This window comes from Clarias gariepinus, chromosome 4 (genome assembly GCF_024256425.1).
Source record: "Clarias gariepinus isolate MV-2021 ecotype Netherlands chromosome 4, CGAR_prim_01v2, whole genome shotgun sequence".
NCBI classification, from domain to species: Eukaryota; Metazoa; Chordata; class Actinopteri; order Siluriformes; family Clariidae; genus Clarias; species Clarias gariepinus.
Window position 1 is genome coordinate 32,555,750 of NC_071103.1, and position 23,810 is coordinate 32,579,559.

The window sequence follows — 23,810 nt, forward strand, 5'->3', positions numbered from 1 at the left end:
TCGCACCTCCAGGGTTGAGGTTTCGAATCTGCCTCAGGTCTGTGTGCATGGAGTTTGCATGTTCTTCCCATGCTTGGTGGATTTTCTCCTACAGTCCAAAGACATGCAAATTAGGCTGATTGATGTCCCCAAATTGCCCATATCGTGTGCATGTGTTCCCTGCGATGGATTGGCACTCTGATTGCTCACTGTTGTCATCCTCTTTCCTCTTTCCAACAGTGAAAACACACAGTGCACAGCTTCCTGCTCTCGCCAAGGCACGGGTGATACCATTGAGGAGCAATGCGATGCTATAGAAAGCCCTCACAGTGCTCCTGGCTGGACGACCACAGAGCTGCCGGAGCCTTCATCTATCCGGCGGTCTAGCAGTGAAGGGCAGACTCTCAAAGGAGCTTTAGCATCAGAGTGGGACACTGCATTAGCATCTGAGCAGACTACATGGCCACAGCTCAGTAGGTTCCCTTCTGAGGCAGATATTCCTCCTTCCTACAGCAAGGCCACAGGTCTGGACACTCTGTGTGAGTCAGCAGCTCATGCTGAAGCGAAAAAGCTCAAGATACATGCACCAGACAGCAGCACGCTTCCTTCACTGAGCCACGAGCTCACAGCCAGCGAACTGCTGCGCAACAGGTGAGAAAAACTACAACTCATGCTTCATCCAGTTATTATGCTGTTTGGTGCTTTCAACTGAATACTGTATGTTTAATCCCAGTCTCAAAAAACAAGCAGACTGATAATTAATAATAATTTTAATATAATGTTAATTTTACTGAATCTGATATTTTACTAGTCGGTTTATCTAAGGCTCATACTTGGGGACTATAGTAATAATAATAATAATAATAATAATAATAATAATAATAAACATGGTTGCAAGCAACGATGACGGGCCCAAGCACCCTGTGCCATCGCCACCCCGGGGGCACCGCACAGCCTGTGTGTTATTTGAGTGTGTTAAGACCACAACTTGCACACTTCACACACTATACAGGACTAATGTCAGTTTGGGCCCTAAATATTTGGTGTGTGTGTGCGTGTGTGTGTGTGTCACTGGCCTCCCAGGAACCTCTTTAACCATCTGAACATGTAGAAATGGCTTGGAGCGAGATCAGAAGGGATGTAGGGTACATGGGGTAGCTTAGTGTGTTAAGACTCGATGTAGAGTGTCTTAACACACTCTGAGCTACTGACCGGAAGGTTGGTGGTTCAAACCTCAGCTCCACCAAGCTGCCTCTGTTGGGCCCTTGAGCAAGGCCCTTCTGCCTCTTTGCTAAGAGGTGCTGTGTAACGGCTGACCATGCACTCTGCTCCCAGTCTCCTAAAGGAAACTAAGATATGCAAAGAATAAATAGCTTCCCTGTGCAGTATATGAGATAAACAAAGGCTTCTCTTATTTGTTTTGTTGTATAACTTATCAAACAAACAGCTGTTTGTAGTGAAATTTTAACCTGTTTATTATGTGCTGCACAATGATGCACTGAATCACGCGTAGGCTTTTCCTGTGACACCCTCTTGTGGATATTTCATATTAGAACTGCAGAATATTGTGAAAGTAACAACGGATACGGATAAAAGAAAAAAACAATAAGAGAAATCACATGTTGCTTTGGGTCAGTTGTTTCTGTCCTTCATTTTCTCATCTACAGTCTTTCAAGTTTGCTTCTGTTTCTCTCCAAAAGAATGTTCTATGATGAAGAGCTGGAGGAATCTGAGCGCTTCTACAGCTCCCAGCCACAGATCCTACAGCTGTGTTATGCTCTATATAACATGCTGGTGGGCCACTCCGAGATGGTGTGCTACCTCGTCATTATCCTTAATCACATGGTCTCAGCCTCGGTGGCCACGCTGGTGTTGCCCATCCTCATCTTCCTGTGGGCCATGCTGTCTGTACCCCGGCCCAGCAAGCGCTTCTGGATGACTGCCATAGTCTACACAGAGGTAACACCATCAATTCCATTAGAGCTGCCATTGTCTCGGTTACAGCTTTAATGACACTCTAGTATGTTACAGCTTCAGTAACACCAGTAACTGTTCCAGCAACAGTAACACCATCATCTGTGTTAAAGCTTCAGTAACACCACTTTTTTGTTACTGCTTCAGTTGCACCATTATATTTTACAGCTTCAGTAAACTAAGTATTTGTTACAGCTCCAGTAACACTACTATTTGTTACAGCTTCAGTTACATCAATATCTCTGTTACATCTTCAGTAACACTACTATTTGTTACATCTTCAGTAACACTACCATTTGTTACAGCTTTCGTTACAGCTTCAGTTACAGTACATCATTATCTTTGTTACAGCTTCAGTTACATCATCTCTGTTACAGCTTCAGTAACACTACTATTTGTTGCAGCTTTAGTAAACTATTAGTTACAGCTTCAGTTACGTACATCCTTATTTTTGTTACAGCTTCAGTTACATCATTATCGCTGCTACAGCTTCAGTAACACTACTATTTGTTACAGCTTCGGTTAAAGTACATCATGATCTTTGTTACAGCTTCAGTTACACTACTATTTGTTACAGCTTCAGTAAACTATTAGTTACAGCTTCAGTTACGTACATCCTTATTTCTGTTACAGCTTCAGTAACACTACAATTTGTTACAGCTCCGGTTACCATATTATCTTTGTTACAGATTCAGTAACACCTGTTACAGCTTCAGGAACACTTTAGTCACATTTCATAACACCATCATTTCTGTTACATTTACAGTAACACAATTACGTCTGGCACAGTTTTAGTAAAAATGTCATATTTGTTTTAGCTTTGGTAAAACTGTCATCTATGGTACATCTTTAGTAACGACTTTATATATTTTAAAGCTTTAGTAACACTATCCTCATTTATAGTTTCTACACCATTATTAATAACACTATTATTTCTGTTACAGGTTTTGTATAACCACTGTTTGTTACAGCGTCAGTAAAACCATCATCTCTTTTACAGCTTCAGTTAGACTATTATTTCTGTCACTGCTTTAGTAACACTATCATCTGCTACAACTTTAATAGGTCATGTATTAATTGCACAGCTTCAGTAACACTGTTACAATATTAGTAATGCTAACATCAGTTACAGTGTCGGTAATTACATCATCTGATGCAGTCTCAGTACAACCTGTGGCTTTCTTATACGTAGCTTCATTAACCCCATCATCTCTTTGAGAGCTTCTGTAACATCATCTCTTTTACTGCTTTAGTATCGCTATCATCTGTTATAGCTTTAGTAGCAAACGTCACCTGCATCAACAGTATATTGAATTTCACCAATCCCTGAACTCATGTTTGTTGTTACAGTTTAAGTTGCATCCAAAATGACAGTTTTAGCAAAAAGTATACAGTATCAGTAAATCAGGATATATCTACTATTCCCATGAAGGTAACCTTTTTCTTTCTTTTTTTCCACATGCAGGTAACCATAGTGATAAAATACTTTTTCCAGTTTGGTTTCTTCCCCTTCAATCAGAACATAGAGCTGGACAAGTCCAAACCGTTTCACCCTCCGAACATAATAGGAGTAGAGAAGAAAGAGGGATATGTACATTATGACCTAGTCCAGCTGTTGGCACTCTTTTTCCATCGCTCAATTCTTAAGGTGGTTATTTTAATATTTTGGTTTATATTAAGCATTATACTGACACATTTTAGTTTCTTTAACAGATTTTATCAGCATGATGTGTTTTCTTGTTATAAATAGTGTTTCATCATATTTGCACTGAATTCTTTTTGGTAAATTTATTTTCTAAAGCATAGATAAAAAATGTTTCAGTTTTTCACCCATTATAAAACTATAATATTAATTTCTGTCACATTTTAATAAAAAAACATATGTTTTCTGGTCAATCTTTTCTTAGAGATTAATTTTATCCACGATTAGATTTATTTACTGACTTGTCTTTAGATTAATCTCCTCTAATAAACTGTTACCACGTGAAGTTCTGAACAGGCAAAGGCGCCCATTTATACACGCGGTTACCTGAACGAGCCGCACCTGGCTGCGTGTCTATATTAGGGTCCTCATACCTCGGCACTTCATGTAATCATTAGGTAGCACCGGTAAGGTATCAGGGCCAAAGAGAGAGAGAAAGAAAGAAAAGAAAAGAAAAGAAAGAAAGATAGATAGACAGACAGAAAGACGAGCACATTATAGAGAGGCAAAGAGGTAAGGACGCAGCCTCTGTCTCCCTAAACCACTGGTGAGTGAGAAAGAGAGAGAGAGAGAGAGAGAGAGAGAGCGCGGTACAGCTAAGTTTAGCGTGCGCTCTTAGTTATACCGTAGTAGTGCAAAGCACAAATTAAGAAACTCTCTCTCTCCAATAAATCCTCGGTAAGGGCATAAGCCCCGAGAGGATCTTTAGTTTTTGTTTTAGTTTCCAGAGCCCTGTCCGTTCTTTGGTTATTTTGTGTTTTTAATTTTCCTTTGTTTCCGTTACGTTCCCAAATTGATAATCCCACGCCATCTCCAAATGGGAAAGTCTTCCCGTGCCTGTCACAAGCAATCTCACATACTCCTATTTCGTTGACCCCCTCTAAAGCCCTGCATCAGGGCTCTTATAATCATTAAAACATCGACAACATCTCGTTCATTCATACCCCACACGTACTGTAACATTATTTAGTGGAAAGCAGAATTTCAGTGTTTGTGTAACTTCCCAACACGTTGTTTGAAAGGACCAGTGTAACAGCCATGTAGAAGCTGATGTTTGTATTCACTCTCTTGTATTAGTGCCATGGTCTCTGGGATGAGGACGACACTAGATCAAAAGCTAAAAAGACGCTGTACCATCACTCAGACTCGGACAGCGCAGAGAAACCTCCAGGCCGAAGGAAAAGGAGTTCACTGACCCGCAGCACATTAACAGAGACTACACATGTCCGCATGCAGAGAAAACTCTCCAATGTACCCTCCACCATGCGTCGCCACAGTTCAAGTGCAGGATCGCACATTTCCCACAGATCAACGCGTTCCGGAGGAGGTTAGTACACATAACAAATCAAATGCATGGAAGGGTTGTGTTGTGTAACACATCAGTCTTTTTTTACACATTTTCTATAGGCAGCACTGTGGCTTAGAGGTTAGCACTACTGCCTCGCACCACCAGGGTTGGGGTTTAGATCTCACCTCTGGTCCGTGTAAATAGAGATCGAATGTTCTTTCTATACTTTGGGTACTTTGGTGTCCACCTACAGGCTGATGTAGCTGGGTATACAGTGCATGCACTGGGATGGTTTTTAGGCCCGTGACCCTACACAGGATGTGGTATAGACAACAGAAGGATATTTTGATAATTTAATTTTTTTTATATTTTATTATGTATGTTTCATTCCATGTTTGTGTGTGTATGCGTCCACAGGCAGTTCAATCTCAAGGTCGAGTGTGTCTCGAGCAGGCAGTGTATTAGGGGTTCAGCAGAAGAGTCGCAAGGAGCTCATTTTGGAGAAAGTCCGGGAGCAAATCATCAAAGCCAAGAAATTCACAGTTAAAATGTAAAATGTTTGTAATTCCTGTTGGTGCAAACATAGCTCTCCAAGTTACACATGAATTAACCTGCTTTATAAAAAATTTTGACTTCAATTGGCATGCATTCCTGTTGTGTGTTTTATAGACCAACTCACTAGCACTAAAGTGTTTTCTTTCAGAAACCAAATACACAAAGGATGCAAACCATCCATAAAACTTGTGTTAGGAATTCCAGGATATATACTGTAAAGGCTTAATGAGTGTTTTGCATCCTGAGTGTATTTGGTTTACTGTTTATACAGCACTATTGTTGTGTGTTATTTTTATCACTACTACATACAATAGTATTAAATACTGGTTTTCATGAGAGATCTCATCAATATGTTTATGATTTCAGAGCCCTGGATATCTTCATTCCAATTCGGCAGTTTTTCTACAACCTGATCCACCCAGAATACAGCGCAGTGACTGACGTCTACGTGCTCATGTTTCTGGCTGATACTGTAGACTTCATTATCATCGTTTTCGGATTCTGGGCTTTTGGGGTGTGTTCAGCACTAATATCAGCTCTCAGGTCCTGGGTGTAGTGTGTAGTAGAAGCGCCCCCACTGATTCACCGTACTGTATGTGTGTCTGAAACGTAATAATGATCCTGTTGGGGTGTAATGGGAGGCGAGAGGATTTCAAGCGTTTGAATAAACTACTGCCTTTGGATGTACTTGTAACCTAGATATACAATAATCCTGTGCATCACTGTACTACTGAAGAGCAGCAGTTATCATTATGTTATTTGGGATTTTTTTTGGGGGGGGGATTTTATTTGTGAGAAAAAGCTGCTGTAAATGATTACACTGCTTTCTAAGCCAATTACACACTTTTCCTTACAATTATAATTGTAGCTGTAGAAATGCTGCTTTTTAAGACACTCATTTATGAGACAAATATGTAATCAGCCAGCTTTCTGTTTCAGCTGATTCATGGGCTATTCAAATTATTTTGCAAATATATGACAAAAGCTACAGACTTTTTCTTGAATTTTTTTTTTCTTGCTCCATTTTAGTAGTAGTGTTTTTTGCATATAAATATTGTGTGCATTGAGGAAGCATGCACTTAGGAATGATTAGCATGACTTTAAATCTCGTCCCTCCATAGAAACATTCTGCGGCTGCAGACATCACATCGTCTCTGTCGGAGGATCAGGTCCCCGAAGCATTCCTCGTCATGGTCCTCATCCAGTTTGCGACTATGGTGGTGGACCGAGCGCTCTACCTGAGGAAGACTGTTATGGGGAAGGTCATATTTCAGGTCATACTAGTGTTCGGTATCCACTTCTGGATGTTCTTCATTCTCCCAGGAGTCACTGAAAGGTAAATATGTCCTGCTTACCTACAGTACAGAATATATACTGTACATATCAATGAAAACTGTACCCTCCTCGTTGCTTTAACTGTTCTGTTGTTCTGTTCTGTTAGGCGTTTCAGTCAGAACATGGTGGCCCAGCTCTGGTACTTTGTTAAGTGTATCTACTTTGGTCTATCAGCCTACCAGATCCGCTGTGGCTACCCTACACGTGTCCTGGGAAACTTCTTGACCAAAAGTTATAATTATGTCAACCTTTTTCTCTTCCAGGGGTAAGGAACTTCAAACACACATCAATGTCCTGCCCCATAAATAGTGAAGAGTAAATATACAGAATACGCAGGCATCAGTTTAGGCAGGAGTGATGATTTTACAGCATTTGGAGAAATAATACAGCTGGAACTTACTGTTGTTATTCTTATGTCCATATACCGTCTGCAATTCCCAGTAAGTCATTGCGTGGATGTGTTCCGCTTTCAGGTTCCGATTGGTTCCGTTCCTGACTGAGCTGCGTGCCGTGATGGACTGGGTTTGGACAGACACGACTCTGAGTCTCTCAAGCTGGATCTGTGTGGAGGATATTTACGCACACATCTTTGTGCTCAAGTGCTGGAGGGAATCTGAAAAAGTAACCCATGTTTATTTGTTCTTTCAACATGTTTACATTTTGGAAAATGTCACATTAACTTAGTAAAAAGGAGAAGATAATATGCAGTACTGTGCAAAAATCTTCGCAAAGTCACCCCTGATTCCGTCATATTAAATTAAATTATGTAGAGAAAATTAAGGAAATGGGAACAAATGTTTTACTGTAATGGACTGAAAAAAGGCCAAAAAATAAAAAATTTCAATAGTTATTTTTTAATGTAACAACCTCAGCAGCGACCTCATTTCCCCTCTCGTCTGTTTCAACCACTCAGCCTCAGCATGATACTAATCACCAGCCTGATCATCTCACATCATCGGCACCTGTTTCTCACTGGTTCATGTCTTAAGTTAGATATTTTTTAAGCTTGAATGATTCGTAGGTCACTGGGAAACTGAGGAAATGAGGGTCAATTCCTTGCCAAAATGAGAGCAAGAAATGTCCTTATGCAAGCGTAGAGAGATATACCTCAAGACTACATTAAAAATATAAAAGTCTGGCTCTTTGGAAGCAAAATATGAAAAAATGTCTATAGTGTGTGAGCATGTTCTTATACTGTCCTATTCTGTGAGGCTAAATGTATCACAAAGACAGGAATATATGATGTGAGAACATTTTGGATGTTATTGGGAAATTACATGTTCAAACTTAGCTCTGCATTTTCAGTGCAATGATTGTAAGACTAACATGTATGCGTGTGATTCATCAGAGGTATCCTCAGCCACGTGGGCAAAAGAAGAAGAAGGTGGTTAAGTATGGGATGGGTGGTATGATCGTCATGTTGCTCATCTGCATCGTCTGGTTCCCGCTCCTCTTCATGTCTCTGGTCAAATCCGTGGCCGGTGTCGTCAACAAACCCCTGGACGTTTCTGTCACCATCACACTGGGAGGATTTCAGGTACGGCTCCACTTCAGTTTTACTCGTTCTATTATCATAATTTAAATTATGTCATTCTTTGAAAATAAAGTTGAAATAAATGTATTTTAAAATGATTTATTTATAGAGGGACAATGAAAAAAAAATCATTGAAAGAGTACATGGCTTGCGCCAGATTTTCATTTAAACACAGCAGCTTGCATAAGTATTTACCCCCTTGAACTTTTCCACACTGGAACTGAAATGGATTATATGCCACGAATCAACAAAAAATTGTCCATCATCTTTATTTATTATAAAGTATGGGGGTGTGGGATCTAGAACATTTAAAACTTATTACAAAAAAAAAAATGTACAAATGTGTGATCGCATATACTGTATCTTGAGCCCTGTTGGTGCAAAATACTGTAAATAGAGCTGGAGCTCTAGAGAGAGCTGATTGGCCGAGCTCTCTCAGAGGGAAGGGATGAGAGGTACTTAGTGCTCCCACATTAATAACGGCTCTACAATCAGGGGTGAGCTCACGCAAGCGGAAGGAGCGGATAGCACTGTCCTCCTTTATTTTACGCCGCCCCCAACAGTGCGTGAGCGAGCAGTTGGAAGAGATGCAGTCGGCTGGCGTCACGTGGTTCGGAGGAAACAGGTGATAGTCTTCGGCACTCGAAGTAAGTGGTAGTAGTTCGACTGAGTGCTAGTAGTAGCCTTAAGTGGGAGCTCCTTAGTGATAGGGAGGAATTGGACACGACTATATTAGGGAGAAAAGAGAAATTTTCTCTTTTTTTAATATCCATTATTAAAAATTAAAGCAATATTGCAAATATGTGACTTTTCCTTAAATAAGGCTATTTCCCAAATGACAGCAAATACAAGGAGGAAATTAGGTGGGAAAGTCCATTTTAGTTTCAAGCTTTAACATTATAAAAATAAGAGAGATTAGGGTTATAGGGTAATAGATGATATAAATTTGGAACGAGACGTTTATCATTAAACATAAATCCTTGTACGGGACATAATCATGACTGACTTTACTACTGTGTCTTGCAGCCAATCTTCACAATGAGTGCTCAGCAAAACCAACTGAAGGACATCACCGAGGCAGAATTTCTAGATTTTATGAATTCCTACAACTACATTCCTGTACGTTTGCATAGAAAACCTGCAACAAAACTACACGCTAATACAACATGTATAATATTAGAAGTTATACTCGTCTTTGTCTTGTTTCCAGAGTGCGATGCAGTTTTTGGAGGCATACACTGCAGAGGATGTGACAATAGCTGAGTTAGAGGGAAGTTCTAACTCTCTGTGGACCATCAGCCCACCTAGCAGGAAGAGCCTGATGGAAGTACTGAGCAAAGAGGACCAGTTTCCTGTCACCATGTCCTGGACTGTACAGAGGTAATGAACAAGGGGGCAACCTCCAGTTCTGAAAAACAAGTCTAACATGGAAGTGCCAAAGTGGCTGAACTAAACACTAGGACCATTAGCTGGCTCCAAAAGTGAGCCCCAATAAGACCACCATGTTAAAATGTCCAACTTTACAAGAGAAATAAACCCTTGTAGCCTGATACAAAACATTAATTAATTCGATTTTTACAGTAAATAGGTGTATTCCAACAAAAAGCCATAATTCATCCACATACTTGCCTATTTCTGATATAAACGAGATTTCAAACCTCCTCTTTGGAAAACCTAGTCCAGTTTTTATACAGTTTTTATATAGTAATGAACACATCACAAACTACAGTGTATTAAAAGGTAGTGGGAACTTACTGATGTGAGAGAAACACACTAATATTGCCACTTGCCATTCAAAGAATATAAAAGGTGGACCAGAATATGAATAACCAAGATGTTTTTCTGCGTAATGTGTTTTAGGAATCTCAGTCTTGGGGCTAAAGCTGAAATTGCCATGGACAAGCATGTTACATATCTGGATATAAATACAAGACAGGAGTTAATAGACCTGCTGAATGGAACGAGGAACAAAGCTTTGTGAGTAAAACTGCCATATTTATGAACATTAATCTGTGATGCCACTGAAGGACATATAGGCATAAAGTTGTGTTTTGTTTCATGTTGTTTACAGAGTTATAAAACAAGTCTTCCCCTGTTTCATCCGAGCACCCAGCGACTCAAATGCAAAACCTATAGAACAGCTTTATAAAGGTAAAGAATGCATCTAAAGAAGAGAATTTTATTTCCTGCGTATTGTGATATTGGAAATATGATTTTTTTCACTTTAAAATAAATAAAAAATATTTTCCAGTGTAATCTCTATGCATACAATCTGTGTGTGCGATTATTGTTGGAAATAATTTATATGTTTCCAAGTATGATGTAATGATTATAAAGGTTGTTTATTTAAATATAATTTATAATGTATGTCTAAAGGCAGTACAGTTATTAAATAAATAAATAAATGCATAACCTTAAACCACAGTACTGTTACATTTACGATTCTGATTGGTCAGACCACTTAATCAAGGTTATCCTAGCAGCTGCACAAGGACTAAAACGCATTATGTACTGTAACAACGGAAAAAGACATGATGTCTTTATCTGTGTTTATTTAACATTTTAAAACACTTTTCACCACATAAGGAGTCAGTATGTTTTCTGCCATGGGAGAGTATATAGGACCGGGGGCTCTTTATAGATTATTACTCATGTTATCAATTTATTTATTTAGTTTTAAGTTTTCTTAACTTTATTTCAGTTAAGGCAGTAGTTTAGAAGTTAGCACTCTAACCACGCACCTTCAAAGTTGGGGGTTCAAACCCCTAAGAAAACCCCTAGAATAGAACAAGCTAGTGTTAAATGCCTGTTTTGCTGTTGTTAATTGTATAATAAAGAAAAAAAAAAAATAGATAAAATGCAAAAGGAATATAGAAGCTAGTGTTAATTAGTTAATGTTAGCTTTTTTTGTTTTTAATGTCACCATTCCAAACCTCCTCCTTTATCTGGGTTTGGGACCGGCTAAAGTGACCCAAAAGAGACAATCTGGCAGTTAGGTTTTTTTGTTTGTTTATTTATAAACAGTATATATAAAATATATGAATACAAACATTTGTTTGTTATATAATATACGAATACATCAAAGTCTCCAGTAACGCCACAAAAAGTTGCTAGATTTGTTGCTATTCGCTTTTATATATAACGTTGCTAAAGGAGTCTGAATACTCGCTAAATATAGCAACAAAGTCGCTAAGTTGCCAACACTGCCATTAAATGAGCCAAGCTCCAGACACGCCGCTACTTCAACATTGGATAAGATGATTATTCCCAGTTTATATACAGACCAATGTATTGAATATTGAAGTCTATCCAATGCTCCAAAGTCCCATCTTAATGCATGGTAACAAACTGTCAAGTCAAGTCGTCAAGTCAAGTAGGCTTTTATTGTCGTTTTAATTATATACAGTTCAGTATGCAGTGAATAGAAACAACGTTCCTCCAGGACATATAAATTAACATCATAAATTAACAAAACAAAATGGCTAACTAAGACACCTAATTAGCCGACTAACACAAATTAACACCATAAATTAACACAACTATCTATGAACTCTACAAAAGACAACATAAAGTGCATGTGCAAACAAGAGCAAGAACATGACACAATGCAAACCTGTCATAACGAAAGCCTTCCTTCTGATGAGTTTCACTAAAAGGTGTTTTTTTCTAATGACCACTCAGCTGTTTAGTCCTCCAATGCTCTTACATTGACTATTTTTATACTGATGATTTATTTTTTATTATGCAACTTTACCAAGCACTTAAGTGATCTGCATTCATGCATTTTATTAAATTTCTCCATTATAACTGATGTGTTGTACAGTTCTCAACCTAGCTCCAGTAATTTTACATTTTCATCGTTTCTTTCATTGCTTTTCATTGCAGGTCAATCATTTTTACCCAGTGTACATTACAGTTGTAGCACCTTGTGATCAGTTGGCATGTTTAATGAGTGTCATCCGCATAGCAATCATGAACATATCAACCAGCTCTATCTTTTAATATACTGTAGAAGGTGACTATAAGGACATCCTGCTGGACCTGGAGCGCAACAATAACAGCAGTGGTGAGATTCAGGAGTGGTGGATCGTGGATCAACCATCTGCAGACAAGCTCAACATCAGAGCTGGAGCGAAGGCAGAGAGGAAGGGAGAGGCTGGACTGCAGCTTTATGTCTTCAATGATAAAGTTAGTCCTCCCAGTCTGGGCTTCCTCGCTGGCTATGGGTAAGATCAGTCTAACTTATAATAATATCAATATTTCTGTATATTTCGACCCAGAGGTAGGTCATATTTAAGCACTGTCACTTCTCTCTTTCTCTCACAGGATTATGGGTCTGTATGCCTCTGTGGTGCTGGTCATAGGCAAGTTTGTGCGCGAGTTCTTTAGCGGGATCTCACACTCCATCATGTTTGAGGAGCTACCCTGTGTGGATCGCATCCTCAAACTTTGCACAGACATCTTCCTGGTGCGAGAGACTGGAGAACTGGAGCTGGAGGAAGATCTGTACGCCAAACTCATATTCCTTTACCGCTCGCCTGAGACTATGATTAAGTGGACGAGGGAAAAAAATAAATGACCCACACGAATCCACAGGGAACAAGCAGAAACGGAGTGCAAGATGATGGACATGCCGCTGAGGAGGAAGTGGCGTGTATCCAGATAACCGGTGTGCGCACACAATGATAAAAAAGAATCTAAGTACGGAGTCTTCAAGAATGTGACCCACAGGTTTAGCTACACTGAACCTAAACAGCCAGTGGACTTGGGGAATAGAGCAGCTGCCATAAACTTTAATAAGCACGGATGAGCTGTTTTCTAGCACCCCCTACCTGCTCAGAGAGAAATGAAATGGATTGTGCAATATACTGTCCTGGTAGCTGTAAACACAAAAACTCCAGAGCAAGAAAAGAAAGACAGTGACTAAAAGACACTAGCCACTTTTGACTCAAGAGAAAACGATGGGAAGTGCTTGAGTCCTTCATTAAAAAAAAAATATTTAAATGACAAACTGCCAAGATTCATTACCAGTGTTTGAGAGTGTGTGGGAAACCTGATGAACATGTCAGTTGTTTCATCTCATCAAAACAGTATGTAGTTAGTTTTTCCATATAGAGCAACAAACAGCCACAGCATCAATAACTCTTCTGTCTTACAGTTTAAGATGCCCAGTGTACAGAGGGGTGGGATTGTGGTTAACTGACCTGAGCATAAAGCACATTTTGGAAACCTGGTGTCTGAGGTGTCTTGTCTGTCCGAGAAATACATAACGAAATAGTAGCGAATGCTAATGCCGCACTGAATCCCACATTCATCACGTTTGTTCTGCTTGATCCTGGTGAGCATCATGATGGTTAAAATACTAATCTGTTTATGTCATGGCAAACAGAACCAACTGGGTTTATTGCAAGTGTAAACAAAATTGTACCTTCAGACATGGACAGGATTATTTAAGCATGTGGAGAGAGGGGACATTCATCAAGAAAGTTCGTAGAAATGTGGGAGAAGGTAGCATTGGTCAAGTGAGTGTTAGCACCAGAGGTAGGAGGAAACAAGAGTACATTTACTTTTCTTGCATAGCTGTATTTTACAGAGTAGTTTTATTAGAGGATACTTTTTTCTTTGCTCAAATTTAGAGCAAACATCTGTACTTTTACTTAACTACCTTTCTGCAGGGCGTTGTGTTACCTGCAACAGTAATTTTTTTTAGACTATGTACAGTATAATGTAAAATACGTTACTTTGATAACTTGAATAAAGGTACAGATTGCCTAGAAAAAATATTAAAGTACAGGATTTGTGTATTTGGCCCACCTCTGGTTAGCACAAACATAGTTAAGTTAAAGTAAGGAGTGCTTGAGTTGGCACGATTGGTCAAGCAAATACCAGAGTGGATTGCACTGGTCAAGCCAACGTTGAAGCGAGCAACACTGGTCAAGTTAATGCCTAAACAGGCAGGATCGATAATACAGTAAGTGTGACATACACACACAGTCGCAAAATAATGTATACACAATTCAACAAATACATGATAGCATCAACCATGACATAATACTACTGTACACTTTGCTGCCATAATTTAATTACAGTTTTTCAAAGGGCATAGTTAAATGTTGAAGCGTGTACACATCTTTTGGCCTCTCTCACACATTGTGCACGTCTATATATATATATATATATATATATATATATATATATATACATACATACACTGTGTATACAGGATATACAGCATATACACACACAGGTGAAACTCGAAAAATTGAATATCATGCAAAAGTTTTATTTTACTTTAAAGATTTATTTCAGTAATGCAACTTAAAAAGTGAAACTAATATATGACATGGACTCATTACATGCAAAGCAAGATTGCTCAAGCCATGATTTTTCATAATTCAGATGATTATGGCTTACAGCTCATAAAAAAACCAAATCTACAATCTCAGAAAATTAGAATATTACATGCAATCAATAAAAGTCAATCAATAAAGTACTCAGTACTTGGTTTGGGCCCCTTTTGCAGCAATTACTGCCTTAATGCAGCATGGCATGGAAGCTATCAGCCTGTGGCACTGCTGAGGGTGTTATGGAAGACCAGGATGCTTCAATAGCAGCCTTTATCTTCACCAGCTATGGGGTTCAGGTCAGGTGAGTTTGCTGGCCAATCAAGAGTAGTAATCTCACGGCCAATCACAGTAATCACACGGTCATTGAACTGGGTTTTGGTGCTTTTAGCAGTGTGGGCAGGTGCCAAGTCCTGCTGGAAAATGAAGTCAGGTCCTTTGTTGCCAAATGAGATGCAAAAGTTGCTCTCAGTTTAGCCCAGGTAGGACGATTCTGACGTTGTTTGTTGTTCAGGAGTGGCTTGACAAGAGGGATAAGACATTTGAAGCCCATATACAGGATCAGTCTGTGTGTGGTGGCTCTTGATACACCGCCTCCAGCCTCAGTCCACTCCTTGTAAAAGTCCCCAGCACTTTTGAATGGCCTTTTCCTGACAATCCTTCAGAATTCTTCCACACTTTTCCTTCCACATAACTTTTTATTAATGTGCTTTAAAACAGCACTTTGGGAACATCCAAGTTCTTTTTCAATTACCTTTTAAGGCTTTCCCTCCTTATGGAGGACATCAATGATGGTTTTCTACACAACTGTCAGGTCAGCAGTCTTTCCCATGATTGTGCTTCCTACTGAACCAGGAACTGCTCAGGAACTCATTGCAGGTGTTATGGCTTAATTAGCTGATTAGAGTGGGACACTTTGAGCCTAGAATATTTCACCTTTTCACAATATTCAAATTTTCTGAGATTGTGGATTTGGGGTTTTCATGAGCTGTAAGCCATAATTATCTCAATTATGACAAATCACCGCTTGAACTATCTTGCTTGACATGTAATGAGTCTCTCTCATATATTTGTTTTACCTTACCCTAGCATTACTTAAATAAATGAACTTTTGCATGATATTCAAATTTTTCGGGTTTCACCTGTGCGTGTATATATGTGTGCGTTATATATGCAGTATATATTTATATATTTATATAAATATATATATATATATATAAAAATAATACAATTCACACTGATGTAAGATTTATGTTTTATATCAGAGTTTTGCTGGGTTCAAGAAAGTGTTGGGATTTTTTTTTCATCAAAATCTTAATTCTCCACACTTGCACATTTCACATGCTTTTACATGCAATTTACACATTTTACAACAACAGTTTACAAATATGTTTTTCCACAGAACATGCACATATTATCTCAAAGCACAAAGTGGAATTATGAAGAAAGGAAATTGCACAAGAGATCTTCTATACATAATCTGTCACACCATACATTATATTTTCTTCCAACACCTACAACAGAAAGTAATGTCTTGCTTAAATATTTCGAAGAGAAATTGTTCCCTGAAGTTTAGATTCACAGAGTGTGTTTTCTCCTATAACCAATATGCGAGCAAATTGATTACATTAATATCCAGGAATAATATTAAGGCATTTCATGCATTTTAAATTCATTAGACAGACCTTTTCAATAAAGTTTGTCTTTGAAAGTGTAAATAAATGGGACGAAAAATAGCTGAAGAGTGTTAATATCGAAGAAAGTAAATGACTAAGGGTGAATAATTAAATAATTAAGGTCTTTTTGACTGTTTAAACTTTCAGGCACGACTGTTTTCAACTGCAATATAAAGGGTAAACTGGCATTGAGATCTGAGACGTGTCAGTTAAATTTTAGTACTGGTTTTCTTTAGGAAGGAATGCTATAATTTATTTATTTTAAATCTAATGATTGTCATGGTAATATTTGGTAATTTTGTAAAATTGTACATATAAATTAACCTTCACACAGCATTTTACCATGACCTAAACAAAAAATACAAGTTATATTATTTGTAATAACCTTTTAATTTCATATAACTACAAAACACTTATATAGTAGATTATAGTTAAGATTATTTTTATTTTATTATTCTTCATAAACATATTACACATGACAAAACATATTATTATAGACCTTTATAAAAACATGAGATTACTCTTGTGTGTTAGGAAATTCCAAAAAAGCCAGGACATGAATCTGTGAATCATTACTGTTATAACTGAATGCAACGATCATGCTTAAGTGTCAGTACTCTGCTGCTGTTAAATGTATGTACTGTGTATCCGTTTTTCCCAAATGTATTACATAAGGCAGATCAATCCATGCTGAGGTTACGGAGAAAGACGTGGTGCTGTAACAGAAACAACACCCTGCATGTAAAGCTGCTCTTGAATGTTGTACTACACCCTGCTTCCCATCATAAAGGAAGCAGACCTTTAATGCTTCAATCAGGAATCATCTCAGAGGCATCGAGCAACAATGTGTCACCTTCACAAGTAATACACAATATGAATTAAAAAAATAATAATTAAGCTCCACCCTGAAACACATTAATATTGAAATATTTGTGATGTACTTACTCACTGATGTGCCAATTTTCTGGTTGATGCTGCATTTATCTATCAATAAAAAAAATAAATAAACCTTTGATGCAACTGAAAAGAGCAGGTTCCTTTTAAAAATTAATATCAGAGTGGATCTTTCTTTATTCTAACTCATTTTGGCTATGTCTCAAATCAACGATTCCTGATCAAGCATTAAAGAACATAAAGTACATGAAGATGTTTTTGATTTCCCCAACAACAAGATGTACAGTACTGGGAAAAAATAAATAAATTCTCCTTGTGGCTGAAAATGGATACCGAGAGCAGCAATGTTGTAGACGACTACCTAACTAACAGAGTCCTCCTGCGTACTCATCCTCCTCTTCTTCAGGTTTATCAGCTCCACTGCTCACGACTCCTCCGTCTCCAGAAGCAGCAGCAGCCTTCTTTTTCTTCCCTCCACCAGGCACGCTGAGAGTGATAGCCAGCTTGGCATACTGGAAAGATAAAAAATATTAAAGTCCACTTTACTAAATTAAAAGTGAAACATACAGGTTAGTTTTAAAAAGAACACTTGCACAAAAAGAAAAGAACACTTGCACATGGATTTTAATTCAGGTAATATTTGGAAATGTCTCCTTTGCAAATTAATCAAATTAATCCTTGGTGCACAATATTAATTAACTTTATATTTATAAATGTGTGCAAACGTTCTGCGTTTTAAGATATTGTTCGCGTCTTTATGTTTATTTATGCGACTATTGTTCTCTTGTAGAGTGCCAATAATTTTGGAGTTGACCCCATTACTGCCAATCTTTATAAAAAAGCTTGAAGGTGACTTAAGAAAAAGATGAAATAAGGTGTACACCTTATGTGCATAAAACTTTTTTAGGAAAAGATTATAATAGTTAGAGAGCAATTCACATAAAGATGGATGCAGGATGATAACAACACACAAATAACTGAACTATTAGGCTAATATTTGAGCTTTAGCTGATAGGCAGGCTCATGTTAGTTAGTAAAGTAGTTTTATTGGTGTTCAGTAACATACTATGGAGTAATGATGTGTCATTTGGAAATGAGTCGACTCTGATATGTAAAAGTGTCTCTTCTTTTTTGTTTTTTACATTTGTTTTTATCCTTTGATGTTTTTGGTAAATGTTGGCAATGCCATTAATGCTTCCATGGAAAACTTGAATGCTAAATCCTTTGGATTCCTATGGTTCAGCTAAGTCGAATGATCCGACTCACTGAAAAGAGCCAGAATTTCCAACACCACTGAGAAGCCAACAATAATGGTGGAAGATCCGGTAATTACATATTCTGAAACTCAAAAATACTTGGGCTGCAACCCAAAATGTGCATTAGAGTACTAAATACAATATTGATACAACAATGATTTTTATTATAGCTATTATAGCATTTTTCTTCCAAAAACGGAAAAACCCATAAATCTCCCATTAAACAACTTCAAGTCAGAGAGCTTAAAGTGATGAGCTCATGTTTTTCAACAAAGCCGATGTAACACTCACGTCATTGTCCATGTATTTGAACAGTGGCGAGTTGCAGACACGGGCCACCTGCTCGTCATCCTGCTGATCGTATCCCTGCAACAGCTGCTCCAGAGCAACACAGTCCTCGCTTCCACTGAATCCTGGGATACTGTAGCTTTCCCTCACACACTTATCAGCCGCTACAAAATCTCCTCTGTGTAGGTGAACCAGCGCTTGTGCGATGGTTTTCTAAACATAAATATATATATATATATATATATATATATATATATATATATATATATATATATATCTCCTCGATCATGATGTATGTAACAGCTGAACTGTTGATTTAGGGGTCTGGGTAGAACAGGTCATACCTTAAAACATGTGGGGTAATTCTCAATGTCTCTGTACATGTTCTTCTCCTTTTGGATTGCCAGTGCTGCTTCATCAAATCTTTTGGAGACAAAAATAAAAACATGACAAACCACAAATTAGGACAAAGACCAAATATGAAGTGAATATTACATAATACAGTTTGGAAACATAAACTCGGCTTACTTCTTTTGTCTGACAAGGAGCCGAGACGCTTTGCCAAGCAGCTCCACAGCCTGACGCAAACGTTCCTCATTCTGTAAAAGAAAAAAAAAGAAAAAATAAGAACTGAGCTGATAATCAGGTAAAGCAGGTAAAGATGAATCTCCCAAGACAAAGTCTCTCCCTGTCAGGAGACAGTATAAAAGAGTCAGCACTGAAAGTTCAATTTCAGACATTCTTTAAAAGGCATCACATGGGGTCCTTCTCAAAGCAACCTGGCACACAATCAAGTTCACTCAATAAACCCTATGAAAATGATTGCAAACCGTGATGAAATGATTAAATCAAATGACTGACTCTGCAGTGAGCTGCAATGGTTATGTCATAGGCCCTTCCTTGCCAGGTTTTTTAGACTTAAAGGGGCATGTCGCTTTGTGATTAATAAATAACCTGCTTAAATACCTATATCACCATAGCCACTGCAGATCATGTCAAATAAATCATTATGATCATAAATTCGAAAGCAAAAAAAAAAAAAAAGGTCAGTATTTTTTTTTCCTCCTTAAACTATTATAGTCGCTCACCTCAAACACTGATGCAGCTTTCTGATAGAGGTCTACAGCTTTAGCTAAATCCACAGGCTCAATCAACCTGTGAATGATATTGTTATAATTATTTTAATGAAACACATAGGACACATGGGTCATTCTAATTGAGCAAGATTATGCAAAATATTTATCTGATTTTCTCTCATCACTCACTTTCCAGCTCTGTCGAGAGCCATGGCAGCAGTGTCCGGTGTGCCATTCTCTATGTACATCAAACTGGCTTTCTCTATGTACTGAATTGCCTCGGGCAGCCTCTGCATGTCCTGAAGAAGACAAAACAAAATGCATCAGGTCAAAATCACTGGGAATACACTGAGAAAATCCCACTGGAAATACTGTTTATGGAACGAATAGAACCTGATGCCTGATTTACGTGATGACTAAAAATCTCTGTGTTTCTTAGGTATTTTAGTTTCCCCTTCCCAACTGTGTGTGAACTTACCTTCAGCATCATCCCTGCCTGCTCTAAAGCCCTGTGAAGAAATCAAAGGTCAGGTTTAGTGTCGCCTGTAAACACACATGCAGAAATATATAACGTTATAGCAATAAAGTGCTTTGAATTCTTACTTTGCTGCATGGAAAAGACTGTAATATGACTTAAGGAGAAAGTCCAGCAAGGGCACAAGGTATTTTAAGTCAATACTGTATGGGTGAGTAACATTAACACTAGGGGTACAACATATCACAACTTGTGGTTTAAATCGTATCACAATTTTTGGTCACGGATCAGATAAGCAAATGTATGATGAAATGAGGCACTTTTTTTCTTTTTATGATGTGAATGCAGGTTATTTTTACATTCACAACTGTTCAAAAAAAGAAGTTTATTATTATTATTATTATTATTATATTTCAATAAAAGTAATAGTATAATAGTTTGAGCTCATAATAAAGTTTTTACATGTGCAAATAAAAAAAGTTATTAATTAATGTGTGGTTGAGATGTGATCCATTGTGATCCATTACACCACTAGTTAATGCTAACCATATCCAGACACATTTATCCGTGAAAGCCGTTAAGAAATAAAAGGATACGTTCTGTTGTTTGTGTGAGCTTCTGCCTCTTGTAAATAAGCCTCTTTTGCTTCATCAAGTTGTTTGGCATTTTTAAAAGCAACAGCTGAAAGTGAAAAGAAAAACATGTTACAGGAGCGAAATACAGAATACAGTAGAATGGAAAGCATGTAAAAGAAACACACTATCTATACTGTACATTATCTTCACATCCTAGCAACCACATTTAGTTCGGTTAAATTTATTCAGTTAGATCCTTTCCTATGAGTGGTGAAATGACTTCAAAAACTTCAATATCCTTGGGATAACCATGACCTAGATGGCTCGGAATATTTAACAACCCTTTTAAAATCATTGATAGGGCTGGAACAGAAAGCTCACAATGATCATTTAATAGAACACAGTCAAAGTGCCATGTAATACCAAATGAACATGTGTCTATAGTTCTTTATCCTGGTCCTGGTGAACCCGCTGCCCTGGACATTGTAGTGTTTTCTCGGCTCCCAGCACATTTAACTAAGCAGCCAATTAACAACATTTTCTGGATTGAAGTGGTTGTGTTAGAGCAGGGAAAACAACTGCTGTATGGAGATTTTCTCAAAGCATACATGATGTGTGTAGGTAGATTGGCGGTAAGATGTATAGTCAAATGGAGTTGTTACATCAAAACTAAAGAAGGTCCAGTAGACAACTGACAAGATGAAATTATTGAACACCTCCTGATACACTGCTCATGCTCAATAGAGATTTGGCATCGGTTAAAGAAAAATTGAATTAGACAGAACCTTAAATGAAAAAGTGATTTTTAATTTGTAATTTTTGAAAATGACCTATCAAAAAGATTTATGATTTTTTTACCTAAAAACAACTGATAGCAAAATACAATATCAGGAAAACAAAATTTGCAATAATTCTTCATCAATGGCAGATTCCTGCTGGAACTGTCGTGAAGAAAATTAAGAACAACAGATAGAAGAGCACTCAGGAAGCACCTATGTGCTCTTCTGTAAAAATATAATGTGGCACATCTGTGTGCATAGAGATATATGTTTGTGTAAGTGTATAAGATTTTTATACTCTTAAGTATGCATGTCCATGTATTCTCTGTAAAGGTGATTTTTCTGAATTGTGTAATTAAATGGCATGGGTGTATGGGTGAAAATGTAAGATTGTAAACAATTTTGAGAAGCTATTTCAATAAAGTTTGATTTAAAAATTGCAAACACCAAAATATGCAGGACAGGGGGCATTGGGGAAGCACTGTACAAAGTAATGTTGATCATACAGAGGAGGTTTTGCAAACAAAGTTAACTTTTTCTCAATAGTGTTCATTTCTCCGAATGTATGGATTGAGACTTTTGGGAAAGGGGCAGTGGCAGCTCAGTGGCCTGCTGATCGGAGGGTCGGGGTTTGCGCCCCACCACCTTCGGGTTTGACACTGTTGGAATCTTGGGCAAAGCCCTTAACGTGATGCCTACACATACTGTATAATACACCAGCCACTGAGATGAAGGGCATCATCAGTGCCACTCCCAAGCCTGGAGTGGGCTGTGGAAGGAAGAGCATCCGATGTAAAACATGGCACAATAACCTGCCGATCGGATGCTCGGATATGGTGACCCAAAAAAGAGATTTTTTTTTTTTTAAATAATGATAATAATAAAAAAAAATAATAATTAGAGACACCTTGTGTCGTATGTATGAATATATAAGCTTTGGACTTGCTTTTATGACAGGCAGCATTCATGATTACTAAATTATGTAACAGGGAAAATACTGAGATATTCATAAGACATCATCATCATCTCTTATTATATATACATACCTACCTACATACATATACAGCATAGACATTTATATGTATCAATCTCTCTCTCTCTCTCTCTGCGTGTGTGTACTTCTATATGTGTTAAATGTAATTAATGTACATTACCTGCTTTCCCGTACTCAGATGCAGCGCTGTCATAATCCGGTTTCCACTTCATAAAGCTGGTCTTTAAGCTGGAATATTGACAGACAGCACATCTCACAGTCATGACTCAATGACTCAGTGGAACAACCGGAGCAAAATACAACCATAACCACTTACTATTTCTCCGCTTTAGCCATATGCTCATGGGCCTCGTTTATTTTCTCAGCCATGGTTCTGGTGCAGCTCCTTTAGTTGCAATAATGTTTACTATGGAGTCAGATCTGTCCAAAGTGACATAAAACCACCGGTTTGTTATGATCATTCCTTCTGACTTGTTCACTTCCGGGTCGCGCTGTGCAGTATTTCCTCCTCCTACTCGCTCTGTGATTGGCTGTTTCAGTAGCGCACGTGAGGAAACGCTCGTGACTACACACATCCGTCGCTAGAGCGCGCTCGAGGAAGCAATGATCATGTGATGATTGAATTATTAAGGAAAAAGATTTCCCTGCTTCCCCCTACTTTATTTAGTTTGATTCCTGAGAGATGTTTCTTTGAGATGGGTGTGATCTTGTCATTTGTGTCACAACTGATATAAAATCTTTAAATGTGGATTTAAAACAAAAGGCGATGATAATTTTTAACAGTAATTAAATTGTGTATTGCAACAGTTATGTGCATGTCTCTGATATATAACCTATTATTGCATTTAATAAAACATGTAAACAGTGTGTAACTACTCTTTATGTTGTCTTTATATAATACCAACATGCACCATATGGTGGCTTAGTGGTTAGCATAGTTGCCTTGCACCTGTAGAGTCCGGGTTTGAATCCCACCTCGCGTCTGTGTGCATGCATGTTCTCTCCTGTGTTGGTGGGCTTCCTCCAGATTTTCCGGTTTCCTCCCACAGTCTAAAAACATGCAGATTAGACTAATTTGCATTCCCA

At 38.0% G+C, this 23,810-nt stretch overlaps 2 protein-coding genes across 5 annotated transcripts in view; one reads left to right on the plus strand and one right to left on the minus strand.

Annotated features, from left to right (window-relative positions):
• Window positions 1-13,596, plus strand: part of LOC128520078 (piezo-type mechanosensitive ion channel component 2) — a 126,559-nt gene extending 112,963 nt beyond the window's left edge. For both annotated transcript variants that reach the window (XM_053494101.1, XM_053494102.1), the window contains exons 37-52: window positions 220-630; window positions 1,680-1,938; window positions 3,419-3,601; window positions 4,733-4,982; window positions 5,361-5,493; window positions 5,865-6,012; window positions 6,620-6,834; window positions 6,940-7,098; window positions 7,307-7,454; window positions 8,182-8,370; window positions 9,394-9,486; window positions 9,578-9,747; window positions 10,228-10,344; window positions 10,439-10,518; window positions 12,380-12,593; window positions 12,694-13,596. In XM_053494101.1, the coding sequence (XP_053350076.1) occupies window positions 220-630; window positions 1,680-1,938; window positions 3,419-3,601; window positions 4,733-4,982; window positions 5,361-5,493; window positions 5,865-6,012; window positions 6,620-6,834; window positions 6,940-7,098; window positions 7,307-7,454; window positions 8,182-8,370; window positions 9,394-9,486; window positions 9,578-9,747; window positions 10,228-10,344; window positions 10,439-10,518; window positions 12,380-12,593; window positions 12,694-12,946 (3,022 nt within the window). In that variant the 3' untranslated portion in view covers window positions 12,947-13,596. The remainder of the gene's footprint in view (window positions 1-219; window positions 631-1,679; window positions 1,939-3,418; window positions 3,602-4,732; window positions 4,983-5,360; window positions 5,494-5,864; window positions 6,013-6,619; window positions 6,835-6,939; window positions 7,099-7,306; window positions 7,455-8,181; window positions 8,371-9,393; window positions 9,487-9,577; window positions 9,748-10,227; window positions 10,345-10,438; window positions 10,519-12,379; window positions 12,594-12,693) is intronic.
• Window positions 13,597-15,954: 2,358 nt separating this feature from the next.
• On the minus strand, window positions 15,955-23,203 carry napga (N-ethylmaleimide-sensitive factor attachment protein, gamma a). Of its 3 annotated transcripts, XM_053495482.1 has the most exons (13): window positions 23,041-23,203; window positions 22,885-22,952; window positions 20,973-21,057; window positions 20,505-20,522; window positions 20,380-20,410; window positions 20,091-20,200; window positions 19,914-19,980; window positions 19,354-19,424; window positions 19,170-19,248; window positions 18,829-19,038; window positions 17,643-17,793; window positions 17,333-17,371; window positions 15,955-17,240 (listed from the first exon to the last, which is right to left on the minus strand). In XM_053495482.1, the coding sequence occupies exons 1-11, from the start codon at window positions 23,091-23,093 to the stop codon at window positions 17,647-17,649; spliced, it is 939 nt and encodes a 312-aa protein (XP_053351457.1). In that variant the 5' UTR covers window positions 23,094-23,203; the 3' UTR covers window positions 15,955-17,240; window positions 17,333-17,371; window positions 17,643-17,646. The 3 variants fall into 3 exon arrangements, with proteins under 3 accessions (XP_053351457.1, XP_053351456.1, XP_053351455.1); XM_053495481.1 differs by having other exon boundaries at window positions 15,955-17,371; XM_053495480.1 differs by having other exon boundaries at window positions 15,955-17,793.
• Between the last annotated feature and the right edge of the window lie 607 nt (window positions 23,204-23,810).